This window comes from Silurus aristotelis (genome assembly GCF_946808225.1).
Source record: "Silurus aristotelis genome assembly, chromosome: 14".
Taxonomy (NCBI): Eukaryota; Metazoa; Chordata; class Actinopteri; order Siluriformes; family Siluridae; genus Silurus; species Silurus aristotelis.
Genome location: NC_139587.1, coordinates 26,657,449 through 26,677,662, shown reverse-complemented (window position 1 = coordinate 26,677,662; position 20,214 = coordinate 26,657,449). Strand labels below are relative to the sequence as shown.

General features: G+C 42.3%; 1 protein-coding gene across 1 annotated transcript; it reads left to right on the top strand.

Annotated features, from left to right (window-relative positions):
* The first annotated feature begins 8,309 nt into the window (after nt 1-8,309).
* Nucleotides 8,310-19,928, top strand: LOC310736972 (cytochrome P450 2D15-like). The gene is made up of 9 exons (XM_083561077.1): nt 8,310-8,516; nt 9,110-9,269; nt 9,414-9,566; nt 9,682-9,842; nt 16,507-16,680; nt 16,781-16,916; nt 17,446-17,633; nt 19,144-19,285; nt 19,397-19,928. Exons 1-9 carry the CDS (start codon nt 8,355-8,357, stop codon nt 19,591-19,593), a joined length of 1,473 nt encoding a protein of 490 aa, XP_083417203.1. The 5' UTR covers nt 8,310-8,354; the 3' UTR covers nt 19,594-19,928.
* The last annotated feature ends 286 nt before the right edge of the window (nt 19,929-20,214 follow it).

Genomic DNA, 20,214 nt, shown 5'->3' with positions numbered 1-20,214 from the left:
TATTTTGCCTCCTGACCCTTCCAGCATGCTTCCTTATTCTTTGCTCTTGACCATGTTTGTTTCCTAGTTGTTCATCCATTTTCAGCACTCGCCAATTACAGTAAAGGTTCACCAGATTTGGCCTTGACCTATTTTAGAGAACTAGTTAATTATTGGTTGATCTGAAAGGGAACACGCCCCTTTATTATTGACGTTCAAGGTTCATCTGCACAATTCATCAAGACACATTTACCAAAAAAGTTTAATAGAACTGTGAAGAAGAAGAGCTTGACAAATTTTGACAATTGGTTTAACCATTTTGCACTCATTGACTTATGCAATGAACTGATGCCTAAATGTTTTGGGGGTTAAAACCATTCAGGTGAAACCAGTATAAAACATTTTGATCAACATGACATAAACAACTGATAATGTAGGAAAAACAGTATGTAGGTCACAGTAGTGCAGTTTGCAGAACAAGGTTGTGTAACTCTGTTATCAAAGGTTACAACTTGTAATGTGTGTCAGTTGTGATGATCCAGAACAATTATGCACTTCACAAGTTCAGATGATTAATGGAGTAGATAAATATATGATTTATTATAATTACTCACCGCAAAAGAATATAATCATGGGACCAGAATGCTTTCTGTATATTTTTTGACTCTATGGGTCTATGGGACGTTCAGAGGTCAACCTGCAGGCAGAGAGTTGCAGTAGTCCAGTCTTGAAATGACAAGAGACTGATCAAGCACCTGGCAGATTGTGTTGACAGAAATAGTCAAATTCTTTAGTTGTTGTAGAGAAGAAATCGACAAGAACAAGTCACATTAGCAACATGTAAAGAGAAGGACAGTTTATTTTAAATTTTTTATAGGATAGAATTTGTAGTTGTCCATTTATTCGTGTCTGGGTTTCACAAACCTTCCATTAGGAATTTTTCCAAATTATATAACCAACCTGAATTTTTTTAAGGGTATTATTTTTAGAAAGCTCGATATAACTGACCAAGTGGCGCTTTGGTAAAAAATTATCTCATGTCACTCATTCTAACGTTCTAACTGTTAAATTGTAAATAAAACTCAGGGTTTTTATTGACGAAACATAACAAAGATCCAAAGCTTGTATTAAAAGAGCGGTTGAAGTAAAAAAACTAAGTGTTCGTTATTTATATTCCCAGTACTGAGAAAGTGACAGTCCACGAACCAAAATAGCAAAAAACGGTAGCTTTCAATCGGAATCAGAGGCTTTACTACCAAGTATTATGGGGTGCATGCACAAGGAATTTTTCATGGTGTTCTGGGGCCATGAAAATAGGAAAACCTATTAAAAATAGGAAAATCAATTCATAAATATAGATAGACATTAACTATACAGTTCAGCTGTGAAATGATTGTTTTTCCTAAATAAGTCCAAGGTGCAGGGTTGCAAAATAGTTGTCCTTGTTGATTATGTTAATGTAACAATGTGGGATTTACATTAATGTTGGTGTTAATGGAAGGAAGATCCAAATGTACAATAAATGTATTATGGAAGTGCAATGATACTGATACTGTGTAATACTGTATAAAGTGCACACTGTCCTCATACATGTCCTGCACCACCCTCAAATACTTCTCTGACACACCTGACTTCCTCATACAATACCACAACTCCTCTCTTGGCACTCTGTCGTACACTTTCTCTAAATCCACAAATACACAATGCAATTCCTTCTGTCCTTCTCTATACTTCTCCATCAACATCCTCAAAGCAAATAAGGCATCTGTGGTGCTCTTCCTCGGCATGAAACCATACTGTTGCTCACAGATGGTCACCTCTTCTCTCAGCCTGGCTTCCACTACTCTTTCCCATAACTTCATGGTGTGACTGATCAATTTAATTCCCCTGTAGTTACTGCAAGACTGCACATCTCCTTTATGCTTAAAGATCGGTACCAGCAGACTTCTCCATTCCTCAGGCATCCTCTCCCCTTCCAAAATCCTGTTAAACAATCTGGTCAAAAACTCCACTGCCATCTCTCCTAAACATCTCCACGCTTCTACCGGTATGTCATCTGGTCCAACCAACTTTCCACTCTTCATCCTCTTAATCGCTGCTCTCACTTCCTCCTTACTTATCCTATCTACATCCTGCTTCACCAACTCCACATCCTCCAACCTTCTCTCTCTCTGATTTTCCTCATTCATCAGCTGCTCAAAATACTCCCTCCATCTTCTCAACACACTCTCCTCACTAGTCAACACATTTCCATCTCCATCCTTTATTGCTCTAACTTGCAGTACATCCTTTCCAGCTCTGTCCCTCTGCCTGGCCAATCGGTATAAATCTTTTTCTCCTTCCTTAGTGTCCAACTTCTCATACAGCTCCTCCTATGCCTTTTCCTTGGCTTTCGCCACATCCCTCTTTACCTGCTGCCGCATCTCCTTGTACTCCTGCCTACTTTTCTCATCACTCTGTCTATCCCACTTCTGTTTTGCCAACCTCTTTCTCCTTATGCTCTCCTGCACTTCTTCATTCCACCACTACGTCTCCTTGTCTTGCTTTCTATTTCCAGATGTCACACCAAGTACTTTTCTAGCTGCCTCCCTAATCACTCCTGCAGTAGTTGCCCAATCATCCAACACCTCATCAACACCACCGAGCCTCTGTCTGACCTCTTCCCTTCCACATTCCTCTCCTTAAAACCATACCTACCCATCACCTCCTCATCACCTCTGTTCCCTTCACCTACATGCCCATTAAAGTCTGCCCCAATCACCAACCTTTCTTTTCTAGATACACCATCTACCACTTCATCTAACTCACTCCAGATTTTTTCCTTCTCCTCCATCTCACAGCCAACTTGTGGAACATAGGCACTGATGACATTTATCATCATCCCTTCAACTTCCACCTTCACGATCATCACTCTATCAGAAACTCTCTTCACCTCCACTACACTCTTACTGTACTTTTCCTTCAGAATCACCCCTACACCATTTCTCTTTCCATCCACACCATGATAGAACAGTTTAAATCCACCTCCAATGTTCCTGGCCTTACTCCCTTTCCACTTGGTCTCCTGAACACACAGCATATCTACCGTTCTCCTCTCCATCATATTAGCTACCTCTCTCCCTTTACCAGTCATAGTACCAACATTTAAAGTACCAACCCGAACCTCCACTCTCCTACTCTTCTCCTTTCCCTGCTGTCTCTGTAGACGTCTTCCTCCTCTCCTTCTCCTCCTTCGGCCAACAGTAGCCCAATTTCCACCGGTACCCTGTCGGCTAACGATACCTGTGGCGGTCGTTGTTAACCCGGGCCTCGACCGATCCGGTATGAAATTCTCATTTGTGATCCGCATATTTGATTTGGCACATGTTTTATGCTGGATGCCCTTCCTAATGCAACCCTCCCCATTTACCTGGGCTTGGGACCGGCACTAAGAGTGCACTGGCTTGTGCATCCATAATTGCTGGGTTAATGACATGACAAAATGACAACTATAAATCTTTTTAAGAAAAAAAAAATCCCAGAAGATATGTTTGGAAAATATTGTACACTGAGACATTACATTTTGTGGCATTTGGTAGAAAACCTTATCCACAGCAACTTACAGTTATCACACAACTTAGTGGTTAGTGGTGAAAGGTCTTTCTTGATGGTTGATTCAAAAGTCCAACATTTTAACCACCGAGCTACAGTTTTACCAATGAATTCAACAAGAAGACTTTAGAAGTACATTTCTGCGTTTCTAGAATTCCCCAGACAGTTCAATTGAGTAATAGTAAACAAGATAAACGTGACGCAGGAGAGTCTCAGGAGTGCTTGTGTATCATTCTTGCTCAATTTCTGACCTATGAGTTGTTATGTATCAATTAAAAGCTTGATATTTTGCACTTTTGGGCTTTTTCCTCCTGTTTTACCCCCAATATTGGTTAAGATTCATTTAGCCACAAGAGTGTTGGTAAAGTCAGGTACTGTTGTAGGTGAGGTGAGGAGCACTGGAGTGCAGTCAGTGTTCCAATTTTATCCTAAAGGTGTTCAATAAAGTTGAGGTCCAAGCTCTATAGCAGGAGATCTTCCACTCCAACTCATGTAAAGCACATCTTCAAAGAGCTGGATTTGGGGCACTGTGATGCTGGAACAGGTTTTGCATCTCCTACTCAAGCGAAGGGAAAATTTCATGCAACCACCATCCAGAGACGTTCGATTCAATTGTGCACCTCCAACTGTGTGGTAACAGTTTCAGGAAAGAACCACATATGGCTGGAAAAGTCCGCTGTCCCAATACTTTTGTTCATATAATATTTTTATCAGAAGATTAAGTCATTATATGGTTCTTTCATGCAACAGATGCAGCTCATCAAGAGCCTGATGTCTAGATCATCAACAGAACCAGGATTGTTTCATTCGTGCTCATTTCCTGGCTGATAAATTGTTGCCTATTTTGGGCCTCTTAATAGGCACACACATACACACACACAAAACACACAAACACCCACATACAACAAATTTCAATATCATCCTTTTTTCCCCAAAAAGTAAATCACTGTTTAGAAACCAAGTGTAAAATAATAAATAGATAGATAGATACAACTTTATTGTCATTGCATAGTACAGGTACACAGCAACGAAATGCAGTTTGGCATCTACCAGAAGTGCAAAATGTAGCAGTCGTGCAAAAGTGCAGATAAATATCTAGCATATTTACAGTGCAGATAACTATCTAGCATATTTACAGCAAATGGTATATATGAAAGTATATACAGTGAATAAATATAAAGGCTATTTCAGTGCAGAGATGTGTGGACATTCAGAAGTACAGTGAATAAATATAGAGGCGTACAGTAATTAAGAAAATGTGCAGAAATGAAAGGTTACAGATCACAAGATTATGGCATTAAGGAGTAGCAAGCTGAATAAACAGTCTACTATATATAAAAAAAAAAAATAAAAAAAAAAATATATATATATATATATATATATATATATATATATATATATATATATATATATATATATATATATATATATATATATATATATATATATATACACATACATTATATACACAAATGAATGTGAAATGTTGGGCAGAATGTACAGTAATGATAAAGATACATACAGATATAAAAGTGCAGATGTACTGAGGAGTGAAAAAGATATAATATGTAGTATGTACATGTATTGTACAGAGGTTATATACAGTCTTTTGTTTGTGTTTGTTTTGTAGTGATTTAGCGGTGTAGTGTTGAATTCAGTAATGTGATGGTGGATGGAAAAAAGCTGTCCCTGAACCTGCTGGTTCTGGTGCGCAAGTTTCTGTATCTCCTTCGTGATGGAAGGAGGTTAAACAGTTTATGACTGGGATGTAAAGAGTCCTTGATGATGTTGTGAGCTCTGCGCAGACATCTGCTGTGGTGAAGGTGTTCAATGGCAGGTAGTTGGGTGCCAGTGATGCGTTGGGCTGTTTTTACCACCCTTTGCAGTGCTTTACGTTCAAACACAGTGGAGCCTCCGTACCATACAGTGATGGAGTTGGTCAGGATGCTCTCAATGATGCAGCGGTAGAAACTCGTTAAAATCCCCGGGGACAGATGAGATTTCTTGAGACTTCTCAAGAAGTACAGGCGTTGTTGTGTTTTTTTTTACCAGAGCTGACGTGTTCTGCTGCCAGGACAGATCCTCAGAGATGTGAACTCCCAGGAACTTAAAGCTGGAGACTCGCTCTACCTCGGTTCCATTGATGTTGACTGGTAGATGTCTCCCGCTGTTGGATTTCCGGAAGTCCACAATGAGGTCTTTGGTCTTTGTGGCGTTGAGAGTCAGGTTGTTGGTGGCACACCATGCTGCCAGATTACGGATTTCTTCCCTGTAGGCCGATTCGTCGTTGTTTTCGATCTGGTTGTTTCGACCACGGTGGTGTCATCTGCATACTTGATGAAGATGTTGGAGTTATACAGAGGAGCGCAATCGTGGGTGAACAGGAAGTAGAGCAGTGGGCTCAGAACACAGCCCTGCGGTATGCCAGTGTTCAGAATGAGGATACCTGGTTTCCCAACCTGACAGATTGAGGTCTGTTGGTGAGAAAGTCCAGAATCCATCTGCAAGTGGAGGTGCAGATACCCAGTTCACTGAGCTTAGTGATCAGTACAGTGGGGAGGACTGTATTGAATGCAGAGCTAAAGTCAATGAACAGCATTCTGATGTATGTGTTGCTCTTATCCAGGTGGTTGAGAGCAGAATGAAGAGCTGTGGAAACTGCATCCTCAGTTGACCTGTTCGGGCGATGTGTAGGTGGTAGGCCCGCAGTGAGGTGATTCAGGACCAGTTTCTCAAAGCACTTCATAGCAATGGGGGTGAGTGCAACCGGGCGAAAGTCATTCAGGCATTCAGCAGCTGAGTGCTTAGGCACTGGTATGATAGTAGTGGTCTTCAGGCATGTTGGTACCATGGCTTGGGCCAGTGATAGGTTGAAAATGTCAGTAAAAACCTGTGCCAGTTGTCCAGCGCATGCTCTGAGAACACGTCCCGGTATGCCATCCGGGCCAGCTGCCTTGCGTGCATCCACTCTGCTAAACACTGAATAAGCGTCCGTTGTTAAGAGTGAAAGTGGGCTGTAAGCAGTAGCAGAGTCCGTGGTTGGTGTAAAATGTCCTGTGCTTTGGTCAAAATGAGCAAAAAAAGTGATTTAGTTCGTTCGGTTGGAAGGCACAGCTGGTTGGTTGAGCTGTAGGTTTGTAGTCTGTGATTGACTGGATGCCTTTCCACATCCGTCTGGGGTCAGAGTTGTGGAAGTGCTCTTCTATGTGGAGTTTGAATGTGAGCTTTGCTTTCCTGATGCCCCTTTTTAGGTTGGACCTGGCTCTGTTGTAGTCTTCTGCACTGCCAGATTTAAAGGCAGCACCTCTTGCTTTCAACAGGAGATGGACTTCAGAGTTCATCCACGGCTTCTGGTTAGGAAAGCATTTCACGTGTTTGACGGTAGTGACATTGTCAATGCACGTGTTAATATGGTCCAAAACAGATGATGTGTAAGTGTCTATGTCTGTGTGAGAGTCCAGTGTATACACCCTCTAATTCAAATTTGGAATGTAGATAATGTAGTTAATTTTGAAGATTCTTTTTCATGCCGTCTCAGGAATTATTTTTTTTCACCACAGTCGGCACTGGCTTGTTTATTAGGGACAAACTTACAATTATAAGGAACAAACGTATCCTTTCATAATCACTTTAAAACTGTAAAGCTGTTTTGGCACAGTCTCCACTGTGAATACAATTAAATTCAAGGAAGCTCCTTGATCAGTGTTTAAAGTTGTTTTGGAGAAACATTTACCACATGTTTACTAATGTTTGAGAACATTCGTCTGTGCACAGCCATGGTCAGGATCGAGGAAAAGATGAATGCAATGTACAGAGACGTCTTTGATAAAAACCTGCTCCAGAGTGCTCTGGACCTCAGACTGGGGTGACGGTTCATCTTCCAACAGGACAACGACCCTCAGCACACAGCTAAGATAACAAAGAATTGGCTGAAGGGAACTCTGTGAACAGCATTGATTGACTGAACATCTCTGGAGAGACCTGAAAATGGTTTTGCGCCGACACTCCCCATCCAACCTGATGGAGCTTGAGAGGTTCTGAGAGGTTCAGCTTGAGGAGAATGGAAGAAACTGCCCAAAAATAGTGCCAAGCTTGTAGCATCAAACTGAAAAAGACTTGAGGCTGTAATTGGTGCTTCAACAAAGTACCAGGTACAATGTACTTAAGCACATTTTTTAAATTTATTTATTTATTTTAGTAAATTTGCGAACATATCAAAGAAACTTCTTTCAAGTTGTCATTATGGGTTGATGTTTGTAGAATTAATTTTGAAGAAAATAATTAATTTAGTCCATTCTGGAATAAAGCAGTAACAACTAAATATAGTATAGTATAACAACTAAGTATACTTTCTGGATGCATTGTGTGTGTGTGTGTGTGTAGTTATATATATATATATATATATATATATATATATATATATATATATATATATATATATATATATATATATATATATATATATATAACTACCGATATATATATATATATATATATATATATATATATATATATATATATATATATATATATATATATATATATATATATATATATATCGGATTGGACCCATATAAGCTCTAGTTTAACTTATACAAGGACATGCCCCACTGCTTGTTGTCTGTTGCTAAATTGATAAAAACATAGGATGGAGATTTAACTGGTTTGTACTGTAAAATTGTTATGTAAATAATTAACAGGCTCGATTTGCTGTTAACAGGCTGTATTTGCAGTTGTCATACCAAACATTTTGTAGTGCAAAGAGCAGCAGCACAACAGACATCATGCTGTGCTTGTGGCTTCTGGTTGTGTTTTGTGTTTGCCTACTGTACCTCTTTATCAGGATCCAGAGGCCCAAGAACTTTCCTCCTGGACCACAACCCATCCCTATATTCGGGAACTTGTTTCATTTCAACATCAAAAATCCTCTAAAAGACTTCGAGAAGGTAAAACATCATGTTGTCTTAAAAATAAAAGCTGTTTTGCCCAAAAATTACTCATTTGACAAATAAACCAATATTTAAAAATGATAATAACTATTATAATAATAATTATAATAATAAGAGTTTGCTGCTTAAGACTAAAAATAATATTTATAAATTAGACTTTATTATTTATTATACAATTATATTTGCAATTCAAATATACATACATATCTACGATTGTAATTTATAAACTGTTGACATAGCTCATATATATTTATGTCAAATTATTGGAAACACCTAGTCTTTAACCATTTTTTCGGAGACTACTTGCAACAAACTAGGTAATTTCATTATATCAATTTTCATTAAATTGTCACCTTAGGAAATAATATTCTGTTTTCGAAGAAGGCATGTAACTTTGACACATTTCTGTTTATATTTGGTGAACATGCTTCCTCATTATATACAAGTAGGTTAAATAAATGTAAAACAGTTAAAGGAATCTTGAATCTTGAATGTCGTTTCATTTCCTGGTTTGTTGCATAGAAACTAAAGGAACATGCAAAAACCAGGACTCAGTTTTTCCTAACAAATATTTCATATTTTATATGTAGTTGGCTGAACAATATGGAAACATTTACAGCCTGTATTTTGGAACAAAACCAGCTGTTGTCCTTAATGGTTTAAATGCCGTACGAGACGCTCTGGTAAACAAATTTGCAGACTGTTCTGGACGTCCACAAAACCTCGTTAAAGATGTAACTGAAGGAAAAGGTGAGATCTGGGTCAAACGTATGCCCTGCAAATATGGGCATACATCCCATATTAGCAGACGGTCTAAAATCTAATATAATATACATGCACCATTAGTGTAACTCTAAAGTATATTATGTTACTGAATTATGTCAAATGAAACAGGAGTCATAATCGCTGATTATGGCCCTCAATGGATGCAGCATCGGCGCTTTGCCCTCATGACCCTGAGGAACTTTGGCTTGGGGAAACAGTCTATGGAGAAGAGGATTCTGACAGAACTTGAACAACTAGTTGTAAGACTGGAGAAACATGCTGGTACTAAAAGTTTTTTTTTTATTATTATTATTTAAGTCCATGTTGATTATAGCTGGCCAATAAAATGTTTTTTAGGTTTTACTGTGCACATCAACATAGCATTTTTTATTTGTAGGCAATTCCTTGTATCCGGAAACTTTGTTCCACGATGCAGCATCAAATATCATTTACCTGGTTTTGTTTGGCACACGCTATGAATATGAAGATGAAAAGCTTAAAGTCTACGTTCGTCTGTATACTGAAAATGCAAAGCTTTTTAGTGGAGCTTGGGCGATGGTAAGTTTTTCTGATTTTATTGATATAATAATAGACACTTAATTTTTTGGAAATCAGATTGATTTGTAGATTTGCATCCTTAGTAAAAGAAACCTTTAGAAGAACAGTCTCAATTCCCTTTCAGGAACTCGAGCTGCGTCGAAATGCTTTGGCAACGCGCCTGAGTGTTCATATTCTGAATAACATGTGTAATCAGTCAAAAATTGGACGCTGGCCGTCACCGATGAGGTGACGTCACAACCAGGAGTATAAAACGCATATAAGAGAAGCCAGCGGCAGCTTCTGTGTTTTCAGAAAGTGCTCTGTGTGTTTGTGTGACATTGTTCGTCATATTGTCTGTCAAAAAAAAAAAAAAAACGGAGAAATAATGAAAGCAGGCGGAAAAATTAAGCACAGTTTTCGCCCGTGCGTTTCTCCCTGCCCCCGCTATATTACGGGGGTGGATTCACGCAGCTTGTGTGTTGCTTGCTTGGGTGCGGAGCATGTGAGATCGGTTCTCGAAGAGGGAGCTGAGTCTGTTCACTGTGCTCGCATGTCTTTGCGCTCGCTCCGCGCTCGCTCGGCTCTTTTCAATGAAATGGGTGCTCTAACTCCTTCCAGGTCTGGTCCCGCTCTCGCTGAGGCAGAGCGGCATGCCAGATCCTGGGGTTCGCAGATGGACCTTGCAGAGGGTTTCGAGACGGGTTTTTCCCTATCTCCAGCCTCACCTGCTCTGTCTAGCGTTTGCTCGCAGGATTCGGAAGCACCCCTTCCGAATCATTCTTCCCCCTGCCGTGAGCGCATGCGGCTCCGCCTTTCTTCCTCCGTGGAGGGAGCTGCGATACGGAAGCCGAGGAGCTTACGGAGGTTGTAACGCGTGCCGTTGCCAAGCTCGATATAACTTTGCCGGCTCATGAGCAGGAAGTGCTTTCTTCCAGTAAATTAGATGAGCGCTTTCTGACACCCGTGTCACAACCTCCGCGCAGGGGTCTTCTATTTTTTCCCGATCTACACACCGAGGTGTCTAGGTCGTGGGTTAAACCTTACTCGGCCCGCCCCTTCACCCCCACTTCTACTGTGTATTCCCACATATTTGGGCGGAAAGAATATGGTTATGAGGCTATGCCTCAGGTTGAAGAGACACTTGGCCATTGGCCGGTCTATGGGTGCCCTGGTGTCTACAGAAAGGCACCTGTGGCTCACACTGTCAGACATGTCTGATAGGGACAGGGCTGTATTACTGGATGCTCTGCTAACTCCTTCTGGCCTTTTCGGCGATTCCGTACATTCGGTGGTTGAAAGGTTTCAGGAAAATAGGAAACAAGCGGCGGCGTTCCAGTGTGGCGGCTCAGCCCCAGCCGCAGCCCTCCGTCTCCCATCGGGAGGTTCAGAAACGCAGTGTCACGACTCGCTCTTCCCCTGTGAGGAATCCTGCGCGGCACTCGGCGTCGAAGCCTCGTGAGGTGACAGATCTGAGGACTGTCATCTCCAACAAAAAGGCTTCGGCGAAAAGATCCTGACACAGAACTTTCTGGGGATCTGGCTGTGGGGGGGCGTGTCACACCGCTTTTTCCGGTGCCCGCCCTGTTCCAGCCCCCTCAGGGACCTGGTCCTTTAACCCTGCCACCCTTGGTGCTTCAGGGCACGGCCAGCTCCAGCGAGCTCTCTCCTTGGTCTCCACCCAGCATCGCTGTGGTCCGGGAGATCTCGCCTCCCCTAAAACCATCTCAGGGTGCTGCCCTGGCTCTGGGCGTTCCGGAGGTCAGTCTCGAGAGGCTGATACCCTTGAGGCATTTTCTGGGAGCTTGGAAAGCTCTCCCAGATGTGTCTCGATGGGTCCTGCATACTGTAGAGCGGGGTTACTCGATTCAGTTTGGTTCTCCTCCGCCCCGTTTTCATGGGGTTCTTCCCACTCTGGTGGGACGACAGCAGGCTCTAGTCATGGAACAGGAAGTAAATACTCTCCTGAGGAAGGGGGCCATCGAGGTGGTCCCTCCATCAGAATGGGAGTCCGGGTTCTACAGCCGGTACTTCATAGTTCCCAAGAAGGACGGTGGGTTACGCCCTATTTTAGATCTACGTCAGCTGAACCGCTCTCTCATGCGACTCAGGTTCAAGATGCTGACCCTCAAGCAGGTCATGCTTTAAATCAGATCCGAGGACTGGTTTGTCACGGTGGATCTAAGAGACGCATACTTTCATGTGTCCGTCCTACCTTCTAACAGGAGGTTCCTGAGGTTCGCTTTCGGGGCCGAAGCTTACCACGGGAAGGTCAAAGAAGGGCAGCCTCTCACTGTCAAGCAGTTCCAGAAACTGCTAGGTCTTATGGCAGCTGCGTCCAGTGTGATTCCACTTGGCCTGCTGTACATGAGACCCCTTCAGTGGTGGCTCAGGACCTGCGGGTTCTCACGGAGGGGCAATCCGCTCCGCACCATCAAGGTCACGTGGCGATGCCTACGTGCCTTAGATGTTTGGAGAGATCCCCGGTTCCTATCTCTAGGCCCTGTGCTGGGAGTCCCCGGTCGTCGCTTAATGCTAACGACGGATGCGTCCCTCACGGGGTGGGGAGCGGTCATGAGTGGTCGCTCCGCCAGAGGTCTGTGGGAGGGGCCCCATCTACTGTGGCACATCAATTGCCTAGAGATGCTGGCCGTGCTTCTAGCTTTGAAGCATTTCTTCTCAGACCTCAGAGGTCACCACGTGTTGGTCCGTACGGACAACACTTCGGTGGTCTCTTACATCAACCATCAAGGAGGTCTGCGCTCGCGCCCCCTGTGCAGGCTGGCGCACCAGGCCCTCCTTTGGGCCCAGGGGAAACTCCTCTCTGTGAGGGCGGTTTACATCCCAGGCCGGTTGAACGAGGCAGCAGACGCCCTGTCGAGGCAGGGGTTGAGGCCCGGGGAATGGCGGCTCCACCCCGATGTGGTGGAACAGGTTTGGGAGAAATTCGGAAGAGTCCAGGTGGATCTGTTCGCGTCTCGAGAGACGTCGGACTGTCCCCTCTGGTTCTTCCTTACGCCTTTCTTATGCTATATCTCAGGCGTGGCCGAGGCTGCGTCTGTACGCTTTTCCCCCCGTCGCGCTGCTTCCGGGAGTTCTGGAGAGAGTTCGCCGGGATGGAGTCAGTCCCCTCCTGGTAGCTCCAAGGTGGCCGCGCAAACCATGGTTCGCGGACTTGGTGGCTCTCCTTGAGCACCCTCCGTGGGAGATTCCTCTGAGGAGGGACCTCCTTTCTCAGCTAGGGGGTGCCATATTTCACCCCGCCCAGAGCTGTGGAGGCTGTGGCTGTGGCCACTGAGGGGGCACGGCTCCGAGGTTCTGGTCTCTCCACCGAGGTGGTAGAGACCATTCTCCACTCCAGAGCTCACTCCACTAGGAGGTTGTATGCCGCCAGGTGGCGTCTGTTCTGCTTGTGGTGTGAGCACCACCAGCTGGATCCAGTCCACTGCCCAGTTGGTTCAGTGCTGGATTTTCTCCAGGGACAGTTCGCCAAGGGGTTGGCTCCGTCCACCCTAAAAGTCTACGCGTCTGCCATTACAGCCAATCATGCCCCTGTGGCCGGGCAATCTCTGGGCAGAGACCCCTTTGTAACGTGTTTTCTCCGCGGCACCCGGAGGCTGAGGCCCCCGGTACGGCCTAGAGTGCCTGGGTGGGACCTGGCCGTCGTTTTGGGGGCCCTTTCTGAGCCCCCCTTCGAGCCTCTAGCCGAGGCATCTTGGAGGCACCTTTCTATCAAAACCGCGTTCTTGTTAGCCATCTGCTCTATACAAAGAGTAGGGGACCTGCAGGCCGGGTACGGGTTACATCCCCAAGGTGCCCTCGGTCGTTCTATCCTCCTCCATTCCAGGCCCCAGACCAGGAGAAGCTTAACCGGCTCTGCCCGGTGTGTGCTCTGGACACTTATGTCCGCAGGACGGGTCCTTGGAGAAGGTCCTATCAGCTGTTTGTCTGCTACGGCCCTCCCAAGAGAGGCTTGCCTGCTAATAAGCAGACTCTGAGCAGGTGGATTGTTGACGCTATCACGTCATCTTATGAGTCCTCTGGTCGCCCCGCTCCCTTCGGGGTCAGAGCTCACTCCACCCGTCTTGGTCCTCTGGAGTTCCCCTCCAAGACATATGTGACGCTGCGGGTTGGTCCGCCTCACTGACCTTTGTGCGGTTCTTAAACATGGACCGCAGTGCCACTCCTGGCCCCTCGGTCCTCCTCTAGCTGTGGTCACATACACACTGGGCAGGGACTGGTCAGTCTGGCTTGATTGATCACTCGTTCCCAAAGCGTTTTGACGCAGCTCGAGTTCCTGCAAGGGAACGTCTCTAGGTTACGTATGTAACCCTAGTTCCCTGAGGGAACGAGACGCTGCGTCTCTGTGACACACCTCCGGCATCCCTGCGGCGCTTCCTTCTCCCTTACAGAAGCTGCCGCTGGCTTCTCTTATATGCGTTTTATACTCCTGGTCGTGACATCACCTCATCGGTGACGGCCAGCGTCCAATTTTTGACTGATTACACAGGTTATTCAGAACATGAACACTCAGGCGCGTTCCCAAAGCGTTTCGACGCAGCATCTCGTTCCCTCAGGGAACTAGGGTTACATACGTAACCTAGAGACATTTATTGTTGCATTCTGAAATGTGGCACATTGACTGGAAAGAACCTAAGGAATATTTAGACTCAATCTGGGTCAAGTGCTGCCAATGTTGCTATCAGAACATCTGGATGAGCGCCACCATCTGATCACATTTAAGCTTAAATTGAAAATATGTTTATGGACATACAGTGAGGAAAATAAGTATTTGAACACCCTGCTATTTTGCAAGCTCTCCCACTTAGAAATCATGGAGGGGTCTGCAATTGTCATCGTAGGTGCATGTCCACTGTGAGAGACATAATCTTAAAAAAAAAATATAGAAATCACAATATATGATTTTTAAACTATTTATTTGTATGATACAGCTGCAAATAAGTATTTGAACACCTGTCTATCAGCTAGAATTCTGACCCTCAAAGACCTGTTAGTCTGCCTTTAAAATGTCCACCTCCAGTACATTTATAATCCTAAATTAGATGCACCTGTTTGAGGTCGTTAGCTGCATAAAGACACCTGTCCACCCCATACAATCAGTAAGAATCCAACTACTAACATGGCCAAGACCAAAGAGCTGTCCAAAGACACTAGAGACAAAATTGTACACCTCCACAAGGCTGGAAAGAGCTACGGGGAAATTGCCAGGCAGCTTGGTGAAAAAAGGTCCACTGTTGGAGCAATCATTAGAAAATGGAAGAAGCTCAACATGACTGTCAATCCCCCTCGGACTGGGGCTCCATGCAAGATCTCACCTCGTGGGGTCTCAATGATCCTAAGGAAGGTAAGAAATCAGCCCAGAACTACACGGGAGGAGCTGGTCAATGACCTGAAAAGAGCTGGGACCACCGTTTCCAAGGTTACTGTTGGTAATACACTAAGACGTCATGGTTTGAAATCATGCATGGCACGGAAGGTTCCCCTGCTTAAACCAGCACATGTCCAGGCACGTCTTAAGTTTGCCACCGACCATTTGGATGATTCAGAGGAGTCATGGGAGAAAGTCATGTGGTCAGATGAGACCAAAATAGAACTTTTGGGTCATAATTCCACTAAACGTGTTTGGAGGAAGAAGAATGATGTGTACCATCCCAAGAACACCATCCCTACTGTGAAGCATGGGGGTGGTAGCATCATGCTTTCGGGGTGTTTTTCTGCACATGGAACAGGACGACTGCACTGTATTAAGGAGAGGCTGACCGGGGCCATGTATTGCGAGATTTTGGGAAAATTTTAGACCCCTCCATGATTTCTAAGTGGGAGAACTTGCAATATAGCAGGGTGTTCAAATACTTATTTTTCTCACTGTACGTCAAGACAATAAATTTTGGTTTTGATTCTCGCTACAGTTTTTCTTCTACAGTTTTTGCCACATTGTAATCTAATTTGGTACCTCACAATAGCTGCCAAAAGAGCTTTAAATTCTCCAACTGGTTTTGATATAATGAGATAACAGTTCATACAACAAATGTCAATGCTAATTATTGGTCAAAAATGACTACGTCTCACTGCCATTGTTACTCCTCCTTCAAATTTTGTCCAATATTCACCACATATGGCTCACACCATCGAGACCTTCCTGCAGACTACAGAATTCCACTACTGTTTGAGGTCAAAACACATATCTTAAGTGAAAACACAAATTATTATTATTATTTTTTTTTTATGTTTATATAAAATGAGAAAAAAGCATGCTATAATTCTTCTCAACCGAGTTTGTATCCTAAATTTGTAATCTAGTGAACTAAATGCCCCAAATGTAAATGTAAATTAAACTCTATTGACATGTGTAAAACTCAAAAATGCTGCTTTTAAATGTATTACATCTCAGATTCAATTATAGTCATCCAAATGATAGCAATGAGACGTTTTTTTTTTAATAATGACATGCATACATTTTGTTCAGGATTCTCATCATTATAATGTTTTATGCATTTGAATAATGACTCAAATATTTTGTACAGCTGGATTATGTTAAAAAAAAATGTAACAGTCAGTAGAGTTCATGTTTACTTACAGAGCACTCTGGCTGTTAAAAGGTTGCGTGAAGGAGTGTTCATTATACATGGACTAAAAAAAAAAAAAATGTTCTGTTTTCCTGTAGATCTATGATGCACTCCCGATGTTGAGGTCCTTACCCCTTCCCTTCCAAAAAGCCTTCAAAAATTACGGCACACTTAGAACATTGACATCGAAGATGATCAAAAAGCACAAGACAACGAGAGTCCCGGGAAAACCGAGAGACTTTGTCGACTGCTATCTGGATGAACTCGATAAGGTTTGTATTTGAAGATCAAGTTCATGAAGAACCTCCTGTTTTGCTAAATCCGAAATTCTTACATTTACATCAGTGTTACATTATGTATTGTTTTTCGCAGAAAGGCCCTCAGTCCACTTTCAGTGAAGAACAACTGGTGACGTATATCATGAATCTGCATGTAGCCGGAACCGAGACCACGTCGAACACGATCCTTACATCGATTCTCTACCTCATGGCTCATCAAGACATCCAAAGTCAGCAATTTTAAATTGTCCTTTGCTTTGTATGTAAGCAGTGGTGGACAGCGAGAACATATTTTTCTTTGTTGCAGTACATAAGTGCATTTTTCAAGTATTTGAAGTTTATCAGTCGTTTTATTTATGTGAACCTTTTACTTCTACTACTGTACTATTATTATGCAATATTTTATTTCACTACGATTCAGAAGAACATGACATTTCCCTACTACTTTAAAGTTAAAACACGTAATTTAAAATTTTATAAATTTTATACATTATGGTACATTAAATTGCTCTGTTTTGCTAAGTTATGTAATTTGTAAATTTATTAACATATTACAGTATATTACCTCATACTGATCACCATTCTTTAAGATTCCTGGAAAGGCTTGGCCATGTCTTGACTTACCATATTTTTAAGTTACGATGGGGTCATCTTCATAGTAAGTTGGGGACCACCTGTACTTTGTCCACCACTGATTCTGCTTATCGGATTCGTACCGTCTTTCATATAATAATAGCGCCATGCGTGCCTTGTTTCTAGAAAAATGCCAGCAAGAGATTGATGATGTTCTACAGGGGAAAGCTTGTATCTCTTTTGAGGACAGACACGACATGCCGTACACACAGGCTGTGATTTACGAGTGTCAGCGCATCTCCAACACCACCCCTCTGAGTGTGTTCCACTGTACCACAAGAGACACTGAAGTATTGGGATACAGCATTCCAAAGGTAATCATTTTACCTTGGGGTTCCAGATATTCGTCTTGTCAGGGTTGAGGCTCAAACCGGAGTGTAGAATATATAATTGCCAAAATCTTAGGTCCCCACGAATGTTAGTAAAACAAAACCAGTCTACAACTTACACATTTTTTAATCTCTCTATTAGTTGTAAACAATAATTTCTCAGGAACTCAGTAAAAAATTACCAATCAATCTTTAATCAGATGCACACTGTGCGATTTTGGCCACGATTTGGTTGCCTGAGACAAATTTAGAAAATCCTAAAAGATTCCTATAATCCTAGGCTAAAGTCTGTAGTCTTTTATCGCTGGTTTGTTCACCAACAGCCAATTAAAAGCCGTTGCAACATTTTTAATTTCTCCAATGAAATTCTGCCAGTGTCAGAAGATTTCAGACTCTTTCCTGCAGTGTAACTTCTCCATACATCAACTGTCAAACTGAGAATCAAGGGGAGGAAAGGGTAATATAATATTCTACTCAAGTTAAAGTACTGTTACTTTTATAAAACTTTACTTGAGTACAAGTTAAATAGTTCCAGGCCTAAAAATCTATTTAAGTTAAAGTAAAAAGACACTCGTTTAAAATGTAATAAGTGCAATGCAATGACTTGGGTCTAATGTGAGTTCTGTACTTTCACAGCAAAAAAAAAACAAAAAATCTCCTGTTATAATGTTTATTTATTATAATGAGCGAAATCACAAATGCAGATTCAGAAGTCAGACAGTAAGCGCACAAATGAAACAACTTTCGGTTCGACGGCGTTTTGCTTTCAGCTGCATCTCTGATGTCTGTCTTGTTCGTCTCCATCTTTCTTTATTGTGAGTTTGGCACGTTTTTTTTCCCTTGTACTATTTTGAATTAGTATTTTTTACTCAGTTACAGATATGATTTAAAATGTACAAAACTTCAAACTAAATATACTTCGGTAAAAGTAAAATTACAGATTTTAATAACTTATTTTAAAAGAAGAAAAAGTACACAAAAACTACTCAATTACAGCAATGTGAGTAAAAAACCTCTGCCAGGAATCGAAAGGAGCAATTGGAGGATGATTTGCTCCACACACCTCGTCTTTGAGAGAACTCGGATCTGAGCGTGTCACGGATTATTGACGAATTGATTCAGATAAATCTTCTTGTGTATTTCAGTTTTTGACTGTTTTACAGACTGACATTATTGTCATGTTTGTACAGTTTGATCGCATAGGACTATTAAAATGTGCACAGTGTGCGTCTGGCAAAAGGGCCGGAGACTCAAGAAAACAAACTTGGGAAAACAGACTACACAACATTACAACAAAAAAGCAACAAACAGGCACAAAAGAAGAACTTAAATACACTCAGGGCTGATAGAACTTAGGTGAAAACAATAGGAGCTAACAGGGGATTCGGAAACACTTTGGCGACTTTGGTGGTCAAAACAGGAAACACAAGAGAAGAAAAAAAATCAAAGCCAGATGACATATAGCACATCTCTTGATTTTAAATCTATGTTCCAGGGAACTATGATCATCCCCAACCTGTCCTCGGTATTAAGTGAAGAAGGCCAGTGGAAGTTTCCTCATGAGTTCAACCCATCAAACTTCCTCAATGATAAGGGACAGTTTGAGAAGCCTGAGGCCTTCATACCATTTTCTGCTGGTGAGAAACTTTTGAAACTTTATTCAAAACTTTTGGTTTAACAAAACCAGAACTAATTTAATCAGACAAAAAAAAAAACATATCAGTTTTTGTATCTGTCTGCATCCTCAGGTCCTCGTGTGTGTCTGGGTGAAGGTCTGGCTCGCATGGAGCTCTTCCTCTTCATGGTCACGCTGCTGCACCGCTTTCAGTTCATCTGGCCTGAAGATGCAGGAGAACCAGATTTCACTCCTGTGTTTGGATTAACACTGACACCCAAACCATACAGGATGGAAGTCAGACTGAGAAAGCCAGCTGGAGAAATGTAGAATCAGTATCATTTCCTAATGGCTCATAAAATGAGTTTGTCCATCTGACACGTGAAAGTTACTCTAGTATTCACATTAGATTGTTCTAATCAAAATGGTTGTTGGATGTTTCAATCACTTACTTTTTCATAGGCTGATTTATAAGATCTTGTGGAGGTTTTTCGTAAAGAAATTCGTAAAAAAATAAAAGGTGAATCTGAGGTCTTTTACCCATATGAAATATAACTGCTAATTGTAAACCTGCATCCTGTTTTGTATAATGATTAAAAAGTCGAATTTGTCAGAACATGTTTATATCTATAAATATTGCAAATGTATTAAAACAAACTACCGTATTTTCCAGACTATAAGCCACTACTTTTTTCCCACATTTTAAACTCCGCGGCTTAAACAACGAAGCGGCGAATTTATGGATTTTTCCTGGGTTTTTCATGGTTTCACAAACTTCAAGCCAAGAAACTGAGCCCCATAACATTAGACCAATGAAATTGCCGAACGAATTAGACCAATGAAATTGCCGGCTGTCTACATTCATCATTCATCACGCTGAAAATAACCGGGTAATTAAAACGCACCTCACCTGTGTTCAGAGCTGCACGGCATCAGGAGAAAAGCTTCACC

Coding starts and splice junctions, on each gene's coding strand:
- LOC310736972 (XM_083561077.1), top strand. CDS start 8,355: ATGCTGTGCTTGTGGCTTCTGGTTGTGTTTTGTGTTTGCCTACTGTAC. Junction 9,567..9,681: donor AAGACTGGAGAAACATGCTG/GTACTAAAAGTT, acceptor TTTTATTTGTAG/GCAATTCCTTGTATCCGGAA. Junction 17,634..19,143: donor TGGGATACAGCATTCCAAAG/GTAATCATTTTA, acceptor TCTATGTTCCAG/GGAACTATGATCATCCCCAA.